The sequence below is a fragment of the Saimiri boliviensis genome, chromosome 6, assembly GCF_048565385.1.
Source record: "Saimiri boliviensis isolate mSaiBol1 chromosome 6, mSaiBol1.pri, whole genome shotgun sequence".
NCBI classification, from domain to species: Eukaryota; Metazoa; Chordata; class Mammalia; order Primates; family Cebidae; genus Saimiri; species Saimiri boliviensis.
The window spans coordinates 123,259,156-123,274,913 of NC_133454.1; the positions used below are offsets into that span (position 1 = coordinate 123,259,156).

The window sequence follows — 15,758 nt, forward strand, 5'->3', positions numbered from 1 at the left end:
AAAGGATACTTGAGGCCTACCCTGATTGCAGAGCCCCAGAGCTGCTCCATGGGTTGGTAGGTGCCTCCAGCATTAGGGCAGGGAGCCCTGCCTACCTGAGTCAGCGCCAGGCCTCTTGGGGTGGAGGCTGTCTTCCGGGCGAGCTGGCAACACACCTACCGAGTCTGAGATCCCAGACAGAAGGGCTCTGGCAGATCCAGTGGATGTGAAACTGTCTTTCTTTTCTCCTCCATGTCCTGCCTTCTCTCTTCCTCTCAGTAGCAGAACCCAAAGCTGTTTCAGCCCTATTTCTGAGTCAGGCCTGCTTAGTAACTGGTTGGTCTGCCTTTTGGTTCCAAATAACTGCCTTGCAGGGTGACCCCTTATTCTTTCTAAAGGCTGCTTGAGAGCCATTGGGGCTATTCTTGACAGACCTCCTCCATCCTTTAGGGCCTGCCTGGGGTGTGACGTAGGCCAGAGCTTTGGGAGTGCCTCGTGTGCCACATCTTACTATGAGCAGGGAGGATGGTGGTGCAGGGGAGAGCATGGCTTTCACCAGGTCCTGTGGAGTTGGCCCAGTAGGGCAGCTAATCCTCAGTCCGACATCCTGTTGGTGAGACCCAGGGCCAAGCTGAATGGTGTAGCCAGAACCACAAAAGGGAAACTCTGTCTCCATAGTAGCCCCTGCTCACTTTCACCTCTTCATCCCTCAGGGAAGCACCCAGGTGAGGAAGTTGCCTCACTTGGGCCTTGGCCCAAGAAGCACTTCTTGGAGACTTTCTCCTCTCTATTCCCTTTCTCCTTTCTCTGCTTCCTCCCAATGGCTTGCCTCCTTACGCTGGCTCACATCCCCGCTGTGGGAAACATCTTACAGCATAGTAGAGAGGGTGGGGGGTAAAGGAAGGATTGAGCACTTGGAGTGTCCTGTGAGTTGGGTGGTTCAGTCCTGAAAAGAGAGTTGGTGACTTTGGAGCAGGGGATCAAAGAGCAAACACCAGTGCTTGTTGCTTCCCTGGCTCCTGAACAAGCAGAACCTCCTCTCTTTCCCTGTCCTAGATACCCAGCGTGGGACCAGTGCTTCACAGTGACCCTGTCTTGAGTTCCTGACTCCCCTTCTTCCCTCTTTTGAAGGCTAGAGGTGCTGGTGTGGGCTAGCAGCAGGCTGAGGGAGTGTGGCATTTCAGCAGGTCTGGAGGAGAGTGGGCACTCAGCCTGGCCCCCTCTGCAGAAAGGCCCCTAGCATCTCCTCAGCCTCCAGCTAGGCTGTAGCTGGCTTAGCAGGCTCCACTTCGCTACGGAAGGTTGTTCACAATGAGACTTCTGGATTGGCGGGCAGTAGTATTTAGGGACTTAATGGTTGCTCTTACTGAACATTGGATAAGGCCTTTTACGTGTGTTCTCTCATCTACCTGGGTAAAGTAGGGAAGGTTTATAGCGACTTTACAGATTAAAAAAATTAAAGCTTGTAGGTGGGGGAACCGGGACTTGAACCTGTTCTGTTGGACTGCAGCGTTCTCAAGATCGCAGCCTGGCACAGATGTGCCACAATATTGGCTGCAGGTCTTTTGGGTAGTTCTTTTCCTCGTTTGTAATAATCTCACCTCCCTCTTGACAATGTTCATGTGACACTTGTTTTCTTTTGGGTTTTTTTTTTTTTTTCCCTTTTCGTGAACGGGGTCTTGCTATATTGCCTTTTAAAAATATACTGTCTTTTTTTTTTTTTTCCTTTTTGTGAATGGCAGGTCTCAAACTCTTGGGCTCAAGCTATCCTCCTGCCTCTGCAGTCCCTAAGTGCTGCCTGTAAAGGCATGAGCCACTGCACCTGGCTTGATGACGTTGATGCGAATAATAAAGTTAATATGTGCTGAGTAGGTGGCAGATTTAGGATTTGAAACCTGGCAGTTTGTCTCCGACATCTACAGTCTTAACCAGAAAGGAAGAGAATGAATGGCACAGTCTTGCTTGTGGTGCTTAAGCCCCTGAGGCCCAGCATGCCACAGGGCCAGGCAAGGAATGCTGACCTGCTGTACCATGCACACCAGCCCCTCTGTTCACCAACAGGGATGGGCAGAGCAGAGCTTAGGATGGGCATGGGATGCCCAGATTTGGTTTCAGAGGGGCAGAAGGCCCAAGTGCCAGGTAGGTGCTAAATCCCTGTTCTGGATTTTGAGAACTTAGAGACTGTCATGCTTCCTGCTGTCTTGGGCTTGTATCCTCATAGAAAAGGGGAGTGACAAGAAACTTAGGAGGTGTCATCTGACCTGGGTATAGGGAAGTAAGACCAAAAAAAAAAAAAAAAAAAAAATTAAAAGTTTAACTAGAGGTTGCCCAGGAAACTTTCCCACCCATCTTCCTCTCATAGGAGTTGGGGCAGAAGGAAGGTTTTTCCTGTTCATTGCTCCCTAGGCAGACTGGGTCGGGTGAGAGGCAGTCTAGCAGCACTTTCAGGGAGGATGGGGCTCAGAAAAAGGTAGCCAAGGAGGCCAGGCTTTCAGTACCCTGCTGGACGGGCCGAGGGTATCCTTCAGGAGACTGGCCCAATCAGGTGCCAGCAGGGCCTAGAAATGCTCTTCTCTTTGAGGGGTGTGAACGCTAAAGTTCCTTTGGACGGGAAAAAAACAGGTATTCAAAAATCTGCTTGTCTAGCAAACACTGTTTGAGGATCAACCAGGCTTAGGTGAACTGCAGGGTGTGTGAACAGAGCACCAGAGAGCTCTGCAGGCTGGAATGAGCAGACAGTAAGGGCTGGGGGGCTTCGTGGAGATGCAGAGGTTGGTGAGGAAGAGAGAAGGAAGGAAGTTAAAAGGACCTCTTCTGGGATGTGAGGATTGTCCCCCGTCAAACATCTAACCAGATGCATGGGCTCTTCCTCCTCCAAGTTCCAACCCTACGTGTTTCTGGGATCTGGTCTAACAGTTCACCAGAAGACAGCTTGCAGCTACTATGCAAAGGCCTACGTGGGCACAATGTCAGAATCAGGATACTGTACTTAGTTGTTACTGTCATTTCTGCCTGAAAAGCATCTGGGTGGGCTAATAAGCTGCTTGCCTAGGAACGCTGGACAGTTCCTCGGGTAGTAGCAAGTCATTCTTTTTCTTTGTGGTTTTTGAGTGCTTCACTTACAGCCAACAGGGGCCATGAAAGGAAGAACTTTGACTCACACTCCTCTGGTCACCCTACTGCCCTCCAAACTGTTTCCTTGAAGTTTCCAAGACAGCTCTGGATGATTCTGGGATGAGGCTCTGGCCTCATGCTTTGTTGCAGTATGCTGGAGCAGTTGCACCAGATGTTCTTTGTGAGACATAATCAGGGCTCTAAACAGGAGTTAGACCAGACTCTGCCCGTTTTTTGTTTGTTTGTTTGAGGCAGGGTCTCGCTCTGTTACCCAGGCTGGAGTGCAGTGGCACTCTCATGGCTGGCTGCAGCCTCGAACTCCTCCTGGGTTCAAGTGATCCTCCCACCTCATCCTCCAGAGCAGCTGGGACTACAGGTGTGTGCTACCACACCTGGTTTTCTTCATTTTTTGTAGAGACAGAGTCTCCCTACGTTGCCCAGGCTGTTCTTGAGTTGCTGGCATCAAGTGATCCTCCTGCTTCAGTCTCCTCAAGTCCCGGAATTAGAGGCATGAGCACCTTGCCTAGCCCAGACTCTGTGAACAGTTTTAGTGAGAGATAATTCACATATCATACAGTTTATCCATTTTAAGTGTAAATCAGTGGCTTTTATTAAATTCACAGTTGTATATCCATCACCACAATCAATTTTAGACATTTTCATTACCCCAAAAAGAAACCCCACACTCCTTAGTCACCCTCAAATTCCCCCCATCCTTCTCAGCAACCACTATCCTTTCTGTCTCTATAGATTTGTCTGTTCTGGGCATTTCATATAAATGGAATCATACAATATGTGGTTCTTTATGACCAGCTTTGTTTACTCAACATTGTTTTCAAGTTTCCTCTGTGTTGTAGCATATATTCTTTTTACTGCCAACCAGTATTCCCCGATATGGATATGCCGCATTTGTTTATCCATTCATCCAGTTAACGGGCATTTGAATTGTTTCCACTTTTTGACTTATGGATTGTGCTGCTCTGAACCTTGGTTACAGGTTTTTGTGTGGATTTCTGTTTTCATTTCTTGTGTATATACTGAGGAGCGGAATTGCTGGCTCACAGTCATTCTGTGTTTAGCACTTAGAGGAATGTACACATCTTCACGTGGATGTATACTTTTTGTCCAGACCATACCCATTTCATACAGGTTGAACATCTGTAATCCAAAAGCCAAAATGGTCCAAAATCTAAACTTTCTGAGTGCCAGCATGATGCCACAAGTGGAAAATTCTACACGTCACCCCATGTGACAGGTTTTGTTTCATGCACAAAATTATTTTAAAATTTATGAAATTACCTTCAGGCCATGTATATAAGGTATACATGAAAAATAAATGGCTTTCATGTTTACACTTGGGACCCATTCCTTAGATATCTCATTATGTATATGCAGATATTCCAAAATCCAAAACAGTCCGAAATCTGAAAAGTTTCTGGTCCTAAGCATTTTGGATAAAGGATATTCAACCTATATTATGTTTATATGCCTGGTGAGTGCTGGTCATTGTAGCTCCTGCTTCCTCATGCCCTCATTCGAGCCAGGAGGGCAGAGCAGGCCAGAATGCTGCCTTGCTCAGACCCAGTCGTTCAGTTCATTCATTGTACAAGTATTCATTGAGCAGCAAACATAAGCCAGTCTCTCTGAGTGCTGGGATGTATTTATGTGAATAAAGAATATATGCCTGCTTTCATGTGCTTCCCTTCTCACTGGGTGAGACAGTAAATAAATGATAAATAATAAAGGTTCATGTAAGTTTTGGTGGCAATGAGGGTGTCAAAACAGTTCTGACCATGTTGCTGCCGTGACTTTGAGATGCAGTCTTCTCCCAGTGTGCACAAGCAGCACAGAGGGAAGCAGGGTACTGGCTCTCTGTCCTAAGGCAGAGGAGTTATTGTGTTGCCAGGCAAGGTTCAGAGAGCCAGTGGTGGGACTGCTCTGCTCCTGAGCTTTGCCACCCACGGGACCTGGGCACCAGACCTTATGATATGCTCCTTTGGAATGAAGACTGGCTGTCATCTCAGTCCCCTCTCCTTTCTTCTCCTGCCCTTTGACTCTTCACATGCCTACCAGCCCCCTGGAGTTTGCCCCCCACCCTCATTCCTTACGTGTTTTGCAGACAGCTGAGGGCAAGGGTTTAGGGGACTGGAAGGGTGGCATGTAATGGTATCTCTGTTTCCACCCTGCAGCCCACGTTGGGACACCTTGACTCCAAGCCCAGCAGTAAGTCCAATATGCTTCGGGGCCGCAACTCAGCCACCTCTGCTGATGAACAGCCCCACATTGGAAACTATCGGCTCCTCAAGACCATTGGCAAGGGTAACTTTGCCAAGGTGAAGTTGGCCCGACACATCCTGACTGGGAAGGAGGTGAGCAGTAGAGCTGGGGACATGGCAGGACCTTCCACCCTGGTTGACACTCCAGCAGGTGATGATGGGACTGCTACTGTAGCCAACCTCTTGTTTATTCAAGAGAAATGAGATCTGAGATAAAATAGGGTGCAAAAAGCTGTGGGATGAAAAGCAGTGGGAAATAGAAAGGAGGAAGTAGATTAGAGTCCTGGTTTCCGCCTGGTCAAAGAAGTGATTTGGGGCTTTTTTGTCTCATGCTTAGGTAGCTGTGAAGATCATTGACAAGACTCAGCTGAACTCCTCCAGCCTCCAGAAAGTAAGCACATGGCCCCTCCTGTCCCTTTCTAAACCTCTCTTCTGGGGTCAGTGATCTAGTGACCCCATTTAGACCTTCTCTTGAATTCCCGGTTTAAATTTTCTGGCCGTTTCACTCACCACCCCCTCCCACCCTTCCCTCCCATGGCTCTGCTACCTTCAGGGCTTTAGTTGGATCCTCTGTGGGGACTCCTCCTGAGTGGGTTTCCTGGCCACAGGCACTGGCTCTTCTGAAGTCTTTCTGTCCATTCCCAGCCCCTTGGCCTACCTGTCTGACCCATTTCCTGCATCTTGGTATCTTCTGGCTTGTGGCCAGCCCTATGCAAAAACACATGTTTGTAGCCACTACTAGAAACACATGCAGCTTCTTCAAGATCTGGAGTGGTCCAGGGGAGTGGCTTTAGAAATACAAGGATAGGAGGAAGCAGGGAACCTGCGCTGGGTTCTGTGCCAGCTATTTTTTAGAGAATGAGCTCCGGCTTAGATTTTCTGAACAAAACCTAGTTCTGTTCATCTTGTGGCAAATCAGATATTTTCTCCATAAACATTCTGGTAGTTGAGTTAGGAGAAGGCATGATTTGTGCTAACAAAGTCAGACACAGTGATACTGGGAACCTTCGGAGTAGGGGTTGAGGATTGTTGTTGAGGCAACGCTTATGGAATTAGAGTGGATGAGTTGTTCCCCTGATGTGCAAACAGCTAGAACCAAGGTGTTTCCTATTTATTGTTATGCTACAATCCCTTCAAGGGTTCTTCAGTTCAATGGAAGCATCCCTGTCATCACCAGGACATCCCTGCTTGGAGCTTTCCAGGGGGAAGGAAAAAAGGGCTGCTCATGACATACTGGCTCCAACCCCACAGAAGCAGAAGTCAGCGTGGGGTGTGCATTTGGTCTTGGGAGCAGTCTAGCCTGCCATCATAATATTCACCAGTCCACCAAGCCATCCTATTCCCAGCCTTGTTTTTCTCCCTAATTCTTCCTGACTCTCTGGAAGGCACCAACACCAGACAAATAGAGCCATTTTCAAAACCTTTTGAGACTGTTACTAAAGCTAGTCTGATTCTGACCAAAAATGTGATCCCAGCAATGATTCCTAAAAAATGAATATTGAAGAATCTAGCTCCCTCAGGGGTCTAGACGAGCCCAGAAAACCCCAAGTTCTCCCAGAAGAATGCCACTTTCATGCCAGGTGAGCACCCTCAGGGGAAGAAGCCCTGGTAGCCACCACTGGCGCCATTTCAGTGCTGCTCTCCATGACTCCCCCAGAGGGTGGTATCCAGGCTTTTTGCCTCTTCATCCAAAATATCTGTTGGACCAGGGAAGAAAGTAAGAAAAACCTAGGCTCTGGCCACGTGCGGTGGCTCACGTCTGTAATCCCAGCACTTTGGGAGGCCAAGGTGGGCGGATCACGAGGTCAAGAGATTGAGACAACCCTGGCCAACATGGTGAAACCCCGTCTCTACTAAAAATACAATAATTAGCCGGGTGTGGTGGTGTGCACCTGTAGTCCCAGCTACTCGGGAGGCTGAGGCAGGAGAATTGCTTGAACCCGGCAGGTGGAGCTTGCAGTGAGCTGGGATCGCGCCACTCCAACCTGGAGCCTGGCAACAAAGCAAGACTCTGTCTCAAAAAAAGAAAAAAGAAAGAAAAACCTAGGCTCTAATAAAGGGTAAGGTCAACATCGGGTTCCTGAAGATTGGAAAGCCTCTTCTTTTCCTTTCTAGATCAGGAGCTCTAAGGCATCATTAAAGGGGAAACAAATGTATTCCCTTTATTCCATAAACCATATCTTGAAGTAGGGCTTCCCCTAAGCCCCTGATAAAACAACAACAAAAACTAGTTCTCTTCTTTGTGCAAGTGATGAGGCCTGGAATTTCAAAAAGCCCCACCTCCAGTTCTCTGGCCCCCGCAGAGGGGAAGGAGTTCATTTCTGTCATCTTTCTTTATGGAAATACATGGTTTGGAGCCCCTGGTTTTGTTTCACAAAGAGAGCGTGAGTGTGTGGAGGTGGATTTGATTAAAATTGGCATCAGCTATATATAGGAGTGGCTTCTTCTATCACCACCCTGAAGGCCTATCCCCTAGAACAGAGCCCTCCGACTGCCGTAAATGAGAAAATGATGGGGTCCCTTTCTGGTGCTCTGCCACCCCTTTACACAGACCAAGCTGGGGTGTATGCTGTCACTGAACTGAGGCAGTGGCTCAGGTTCTGAATATTCACGCACATGGGTTCACACTCCCTCCAGTAGAGGCACCCAGCCAAAACCCGCCCGCTGTTTTGGGGCTGGATTTGGTAGACGCAGCAGAGGGCATGGCTGGCTCATCCTGATGCCATGCCGGGTAGCAAGTCTCCACAGCAGCCCTCCTCCAGCTTCCCTGACTTCCCAGCCACGGGGAAGGCCATGCATGAGCTAGACAACCACCCTATTTTCTTTTCCCTGCCTGGTTTTGGTTTTTTTGGGGAAAAAAATCCCAGCAGGAGCTCTGTTTGGAGGGACCTGAGGGGAGCAAGTTGAGCATGCATGACCCTGGTATTTTATCTTCCAGCTATTCCGCGAAGTAAGAATAATGAAGGTTTTGAATCATCCCAACATAGGTGAGCATACATTGTCATTTCTCTCTTCTTCCCCAACAGCAAGGCTCTGCTTTCCAGCTTGTCATCTTCTCTCCAAGATGCACTGCCTTTTGGAGTCTGCAGTCTTCAAGGAGTCCTCTGGGGAAGCTCAGCTCAAAATCCATCTCCCCTTCTGACACACTGGGTTGTCCTTAGTAGTTTGGCTGGCCTGAGAGGAGCTTGTTCTTGGGAGTGGGAGATCCTGAAAGGAGGGGAGACTTTCGTCCCTAGGATGCTCCTGGACATGTTGGAGAGCAATGTGTGGCCCCTGCTGCTTCTTGACTTAAGGCTTGGCCTTTTCTCTTGTAGTTAAATTATTTGAAGTGATTGAGACTGAGAAAACGCTCTACCTTGTCATGGAGTACGCTAGTGGCGGTAGGTGTGGAACTGCCTCTTCCTCTTGTGCCCCTACTTCTTCCGCCTCCAGCCAGCTCAGACTGAGGTCCCTGCCTGGTCTCTTACAGGAGAGGTATTTGATTACCTAGTGGCTCACGGCAGGATGAAAGAAAAAGAGGCTCGAGCCAAATTCCGCCAGGTAGGTGTGACTCCCTCCACAGGCTCTGGGCCTGACCTCTGCCTTTTGGGGTTTGACATGTAAGCATAAGCTGCCTGTCTGTAAGTGGCCCTTGGAGGGTACTTTGGGCTCTGCTTATCTGTGTGGCAGCTTAGCACCAGGTCACAGGGTCACTGCTTTGCCAGGCCCCATGGCCCACCCTCAGGCGCCCCTGGGTTAACCCTTCTTCCTTCCTTTCAGATAGTGTCTGCTGTGCAGTACTGTCACCAGAAGTTTATTGTTCATAGAGACCTAAAGGTAAGGCATGCACTTCTCTTTGTGCCTTTAAGTGGGGGCTGGGTTGTTCCCTCTTGGTTCTCCATGATAAAATCATCAATAACCATCAGGCCCTGAGTCTTCCAGGAAACTCCAGGCTTTCATTTGTTTTTTTGAGATGACCAGAAAACCCCTAGGGCTGCTTCTGATAGAGACCTTGCGGCTGGACCTCGGGTTCCACTCCAGCCTGTGAGCAGGGGGCCTCTGCCATTTCACCTCCCGGCACATCACCCTTCAGTGCTGCCAGGCAAGGCAGGCACACTCCAGGCTTTTTCGGTCTTTCAGGCAACCTGGTAGCTGACCCAGGGAAGAGTGCTGAAAGTTCCACAGCTGTATCCCAGCTGCTTTGCAGGCACGCACGCATATACCATCTCCATTACCAAGATGCTCAAGTTTGAGGACACCTGTGAGTCTTTTGGCTGCCAAGTCCTCACAGACATGATTTGATTAACCTGGGCCTGATGCTGAAGCTTTGCAAGGCGCACAGCATCTCTGGGCCTTCCGATCCCAGTCTCTCACGGCTGCCCGTGTGAGGAGTGGCCTACGCTGCCATCCTCCTGCCCAGCCTGCACGCTGATTGAAGCCCTGCCCTGAAATTAGTGGAGAAAGTTCTGAGACTGAAGATGACTTCCCATTTGTTCTCCCATTGCCCTCAGCAACTTCCTGCCCAAGGCCTTAGTCTGTTTCACTTCTTCCCTCATGTTTTCCATCTTACCTCCCAGGCAGAAAACTTGCTCTTGGATGCTGACATGAACATCAAGATTGCAGACTTTGGCTTCAGCAATGAATTCACCTTTGGGAACAAGCTGGACACCTTCTGTGGCAGTCCCCCTTATGCTGCCCCAGAACTCTTCCAGGGCAAAAAATATGATGGACCCGAGGTGGATGTGTGGAGCCTAGGAGTTATCCTCTATACACTGGTCAGCGGATCCCTGCCTTTTGATGGACAGAACCTCAAGGTGGAGTGAAGTGCAAGCTTTTTATTGCTTTTCATTTCCTCTCGGCCTCTGGTCTTAGCCCTGACCTCCCGCCTTTGCCACCTGTCTACATTTGTCCTGAGCCAAAGCTTCAGAGAAGGGCTTGCTGAGGTAGCAGCAGTCAAAGGCCTTCTGCACCTGGGAATGAATAACCTCAGTTCCTTTCTCGAAAGATGGGATAAGTTGTGTGTGTGTTCATCCCCCAAGGCACTCCGGATTGCAGGCCTCGGACTGGTCAAGTTAGAGGGTACGAGGAGGGTATTTGATTTCACTTGCCTCTCTGGTGAGGTGTCTTGTCCCAGCCTGTCTGCCTTCTTCCATACTTCATTTGTGTCTGCTTGGCCAGGCTTCAGCTCTAAGGATCCTGGATATGAGGTTTCTTCCTTTGGCCTTGGGGTGATTTAAATTTTCTAACCCTGGATCCTCCTACAGGAGCTGCGGGAACGGGTACTGAGGGGAAAATACCGTATTCCATTCTACATGTCCACGGACTGTGAAAACCTGCTTAAGAAATTTCTCATTCTTAATCCCAGCAAGAGAGGCACTTTAGAGGTGAGCGGTGGAGCCCAGCTGGTAGGAGGGCCTGGGGTCCCCACAGACACTTTCCAGCTGAGTTTCTTCCCCCTTCCCTTTTTCTTCTCTGTGCTCCCCAGCAAATCATGAAAGATCGATGGATGAATGTGGGTCACGAAGATGATGAACTAAAGCCTTACGTGGAGCCACTCCCTGACTACAAGGACCCCCGGCGGACAGGTGAGGCTGTGCTGGGCTGTGAGGTTAAGCTCTCCTAGGAGTTGAGGCCAGTCTTAACTATATGTCCCCCTCTGCAGAGCTGATGGTGTCCATGGGTTATACACGGGAAGAGATCCAGGACTCACTGGTGGGCCAGAGATACAACGAGGTGATGGCCACCTATCTGCTCCTGGGCTACAAGAGTTCCGAGGTGTGTGCTCCCTGCTCCATTCTCTGACCTGGCCAGCCTCACTTCCAGTAGCACCCCAAGCTTCTGACACCTGTTTAGAATAGAAGCTCATCTCTGAGTAGGTGTGCTCTCTGCTCAACAATTTGAAGCTTCAGCTTTGGTGTCTAAGGTCCACTGGCCCATTCACTGATCTCCACGAGTGAATTAATAGAAAGCTGGTAGGGTCTGGGACTGGGTCAGGGTTTCAGTATAGGCAAGTTGATCTGGGTTAGTCTGCGTTGATTAGATGTGTCTAGGTCATCGGCTAGCACTTCTGTGTTGATCTAGATATCTTTGTGTCTCTTTCTGTATCTGGAAGTGTACATTTCTGGGTGGGTGTGTGTGTGTGTGTGGGTCTCTGTGTCTGTCTTATGGGAAGCTTGAGTCTGTTGCTGCCGCTCCTTTTTTTTTTTTTCGCGATGGAGTTTCGCTCTTGTTGCCCAGGCTGAGTGCAATGGCGGGATCTTGGCTCACTGCAGCCTCCGCCTTCCGGGTTCAAGCGATTCTCCTGCCTCAGCCTCCTAAGTAGCTGGGATTACAGGCACGCGCCACCATGCCTGGCTATTGAGTCTGTTGCTTCTGTCTAGTGCTTACATCTGGGTGTATGTATCTGTGTGCATGTGTGTCCATCTTCCTGTCTGTGGATCTGGAGACTTTGTCATTGTTCTTCTGCCCATTTGGGTTTTGTTCATCATCTGTGTGTCCCCATATGAGCCCCCAGCCTCCCCGCCCTGCTCCTTCAGAGGCACCTGGTAACACTTGGTACAGGCCCATATTGCTCTATGTTGAGGGGAGTGGTCTCTGAGTCTGGACATGTGTTCTTGTGGATGTCTGCCTCCAGGTGTGTGGCCATATGTACTCCTCTCTGAGGGTGGGGAGTCTTTCAGGGGCATATTGGCTGTTGGTCAGTGTGCGTGTCAGAGCATGTGTCTCCAGGGTGAAGGGGGATGTATTGGTCTTGCAAGTGGGTGTCTGGTATGATCCTGGGGTGTGTGAGTGTTGCGAGAGAGGGTGGTAGGTGTAAATGTGTCCATCCTTAAGGATCTCCACGTGACTTCTGCCCTCTCTTGAAGCCACCTTCTTGAAGCTGTTTTCTGTTTCTTTCAGCTGGAAGGTGACACCATCACCTTGAAGCCCCGGCCTTCAGCTGATCTGACCAATAGCAGCGCCCCATCCCCATCCCACAAGGTACAGCGCAGCGTGTCAGCCAACCCCAAGCAGCGGCGCTTCAGCGACCAGGGTAAATGCTTTTGGGAGTTGTAGGTGGGGACTCACCCCTCTCTGGAGAAGCCCCAGGTTCTGTGGGGTCTTGGGTAACACAGCTAAGTTTCAGTCCTGGTTCAGCCACTTATTAGTAACATGGCTGTGGGCAAGTGACTTCCCTTCCCTCGCCTCTGTGGAATGGCGGCTTGCTGGGTTGTTGGCCGGACCTGTAGGAGATGACCACGCATGGGACTGGTGCTCAGCGGGCCCCTTGGCCTTACCCATTCCCACCCTCCCTCTGGCCCAGCAGCTGGTCCTGCCATTCCCACCTCTAATTCTTACTCTAAGAAGACTCAGAGTAACAACGCAGAAAATAAGCGGCCCGAGGAGGACCGGGAGTCGGGGCGGAAAGCTAGCAGCACGGCCAAGGTGCCTGCCAGCCCCCTGCCTGGCCTGGACAGGAAGAAGACCACCCCCACCCCCTCCACGGTGAGCCACACCCCCCACCCCTCTCCTTCCTGCCTGTGGTGGGGCCTGCCCTCTCCAGGCAGCTCATCTCTTAATTCCGACTCTGTTCCCTTTGGCTGCCGCTTCCGCTTACAGTAGGAAGCCACGCTCCCAGGAGTGAAAGCAGAATCCCTTCCTTAACCTACCACTGTCTGCTTCAGGTGGAAGGGAGAGGAAGGGAAGAACGTGGCTGTAGACCACTTTGGTTTTCTGATGGAATGCTTGCCCTTTATTCCCCACAGAACAGCGTCCTCTCCACCAGCACAAATCGAAGCAGGAATTCCCCACTTTTGGAGCGGGCCAGCCTCGGCCAGGCCTCCATCCAGAATGGCAAAGACAGGTGAGAGACCCGGGCCCTGCCTGCCCCGCTCCCTAGGAGCCACGTCTCACAGGGTGATGTCTGTCAGCAGCACCGTCTCCTATCCTGCCAGCACATTGCTCCCTGCTCCCTGGAGTTCCATCCTGGCTGTGTCCAGTCCAGCTTTCCCCTCCCTTATTCCACGCCATCGCCTCCTCCCCATCTTCCTCTGACTGCTTCTTGCAGTTTGCCAAGTGTGGGGCTGACCGTGGCCATCTCAGCTGCACACTCGCTTCTTGGCCACAGCCAGCGCACAGCAGCTGCCCTTCTCTAGACATGAGCACCGAAGGCCTTGTATTGGGGGTCCCAGCTCAGGGCAGAACCAAGAGATGCCCATCTTAGGGGTGTACATACAGAGGGCAACTCCAGCCATCCCCAAGAGACCAGAGCTCCCCAGCCTTAACCATCAGCATTTCTTGGTGTTGCATTCCTGGCTTTACCTCTTCTGAGTTTATGAAAGTTTCCCCTTAGCAGCACCCCACTCTTTATGCAGAAGAAACTCTCCTGTTCTTAGAATTCTTAGGAGGCCAGTGCAGCCTGGCGGCAGCGACCCCTCATCTGCTCTCCTTCATTTCCGGTTTCCTCTTCCCAGGCTCTGGCTTACCTTGCTGCTTCCCGACCTCACCTCCACTTGCCAGCCCCTCATTCCTGAGTTCTGACTTGCTTCCCGCTGCTGCCCAGGCCTGACCTCTCCCCTGCCGGAGCTCCCCAGCGCTGGCCCTTCCCCACCCTTGCTTCCTAATCCAGGCCTCCCACCCTCACTCACCCCTAACACGGGCCTCTCCGCTGCTTTTGTCTCCTAGCCTAACCATGCCAGGGTCCCGGGCCTCCACGGCTTCCGCTTCTGCCGCAGTCTCTGCGGCCCGGCCCCGCCAGCACCAGAAATCCATGTCGGCCTCCGTGCACCCCAACAAGGCCTCTGGGCTGCCCCCCACGGAGAGTAACTGTGAGGTGCCGCGGCCCAGGCAAGTGTGCTGGGGCAGCTGGTGCACCCACTGCCCTCAGCCCACCCTATCCCCTCACCCCAGCAAATTCTTCTTCCCACTTGGGGGTCCTGCTCTGTTCTTGTCATCTTAGCCACAAGAAATGGGTCTGTCCCCTGCGGCCAGGAAGTGGAGGGAACAAAAAAGAGCGTTAATGCCCCTCTTTTCCAGTCCTCCCTCTCAGAACAGGTATGCAGGAAGCTGTCTTAGGCTCCAAAGGGAAACCTTTTTGTTCTGAACCTTCCTGGGTTTCCTTAGGGACCCTGGGGATAGTCAGCATCACAGGGACTCAATCCTTGAGGGTTGGTCCCCGTTGTCCCCTTAAGGGTCCAGTCTGCCTGGCTCCCAGGGAGTCCGCTCTCTCCAGCCTGAACCACACTCCATACGTGGGTCCTTCCTTGCCTCCCTCCCTCCCAAACCATCTCCTTCCACTTCCACAAGACTTCCTTCTCACCAGTGTCCTCAGTAGTCACACCCTTCCTTCTGTGTCCTCGTGATGGCTGCCTCTGCCCGAGCATCCCCTTCCCTGTCCCCACCACAGGGTGTCCAGGTGCCCAGTGATGATGGCTGTCCTGTACCCTAATGCCTCCCCCTCAACCCCACTTCTCTTCCCACAGCACAGCCCCCCAGCGTGTCCCTGTCGCCTCCCCCTCCGCCCACAACATCAGCAGCAGTGGTGGAGCCCCAGACCGAACTAATTTCCCCCGGGGTGTGTCCAGCCGAAGCACCTTCCACGCTGGGCAGCTCCGACAGGTGCGGGACCAGCAGAATTTGCCCTATGGTGTGACCCCAGCCTCTCCCTCTGGCCACAGCCAGGGCCGGCGGGGGGCCTCTGGGAGCATCTTCAGCAAGTTCACCTCCAAGTTTGTACGCAGGTAAGCACGGAGCTTTGGGTGGCAGAGAGGCTTAGGCCAGGCCTTCCTACTTGATTGGGTGGGTGTTGGGGGTTGGGTTTGGGACACTCTGTGCCTGTATTGGGTCTTGGGGTTAGAAGAGGCTTCAGGAAGCACAAGAAATTGGGTCTTTGTCAACTCCTTATGTGCCCATGCCCAGCCCCGCCCCTCTTAGGCCTCTCCCCAACTCCCCACAGGCACCCCTCATTCTCTGGCCCCAAGCAGATGGCCGATGCCGCCTCCTCTCTAGGAGAGTGTGAACTCAGATGCTAAAATAAAAGCCCCCCCTTCTCTCCTGGGTTCCCATGGAAACTTATATTTGGTGACGCAGCTGCAAAGTCATGAGGCATGAGCCAGGCTGGGGCCAGCAAGGAAAATTTTGTCCTGGTCTCTTGCCCCTTTGACCACCTCTCCCCCTGGTTGGTTCTGTCTGGCTGCAGGCGCAGCCATGCTCTTCCACCCAGGGTTTCTTAGGGTGAAACCTATAAATGAAATCAGTGGCGAGGGCCCACAGTGGCCTCCTCCCCAACCTAGCTGTGATGTGCCGAGGCTTTCCTCTGTTGGACCCAGGGTATGGGTCTCTTCATGGGGTTTCTCATACCTGCGCACCTCACCCCCACAGAGGGGCAGCTTGAAGTACATCCAGCCATCTGGCTGACTTCTGAGATTCTCC

General features: G+C 51.5%; 1 protein-coding gene across 11 annotated transcripts in view; it reads left to right on the forward strand.

Annotated features, from left to right (window-relative positions):
- Positions 1–15,758, forward strand: part of MARK2 (microtubule affinity regulating kinase 2) — a 73,858-nt gene that overhangs the window by 52,709 nt on the left and 5,391 nt on the right. For 4 of the 11 annotated variants that reach the window (XM_010348209.3, XM_010348213.3, XM_010348211.3 and 1 more), the window contains exons 2-16: positions 5,283–5,462; positions 5,707–5,760; positions 8,308–8,356; positions 8,684–8,749; positions 8,839–8,909; positions 9,129–9,185; positions 9,926–10,162; positions 10,613–10,732; positions 10,834–10,933; positions 11,011–11,123; positions 12,249–12,381; positions 12,652–12,833; positions 13,094–13,191; positions 14,013–14,174; positions 14,810–15,067. In XM_010348209.3, coding sequence (XP_010346511.1) covers positions 5,283–5,462; positions 5,707–5,760; positions 8,308–8,356; positions 8,684–8,749; positions 8,839–8,909; positions 9,129–9,185; positions 9,926–10,162; positions 10,613–10,732; positions 10,834–10,933; positions 11,011–11,123; positions 12,249–12,381; positions 12,652–12,833; positions 13,094–13,191; positions 14,013–14,174; positions 14,810–15,067 — 1,880 coding nt within the window. The remainder of the gene's footprint in view (positions 1–5,282; positions 5,463–5,706; positions 5,761–8,307; positions 8,357–8,683; positions 8,750–8,838; positions 8,910–9,128; positions 9,186–9,925; positions 10,163–10,612; positions 10,733–10,833; positions 10,934–11,010; positions 11,124–12,248; positions 12,382–12,651; positions 12,834–13,093; positions 13,192–14,012; positions 14,175–14,809; positions 15,068–15,758) is intronic. The other 7 variants (XM_010348210.3, XM_010348212.3, XM_003937632.3 and 4 more) reach the window with 3 other exon arrangements.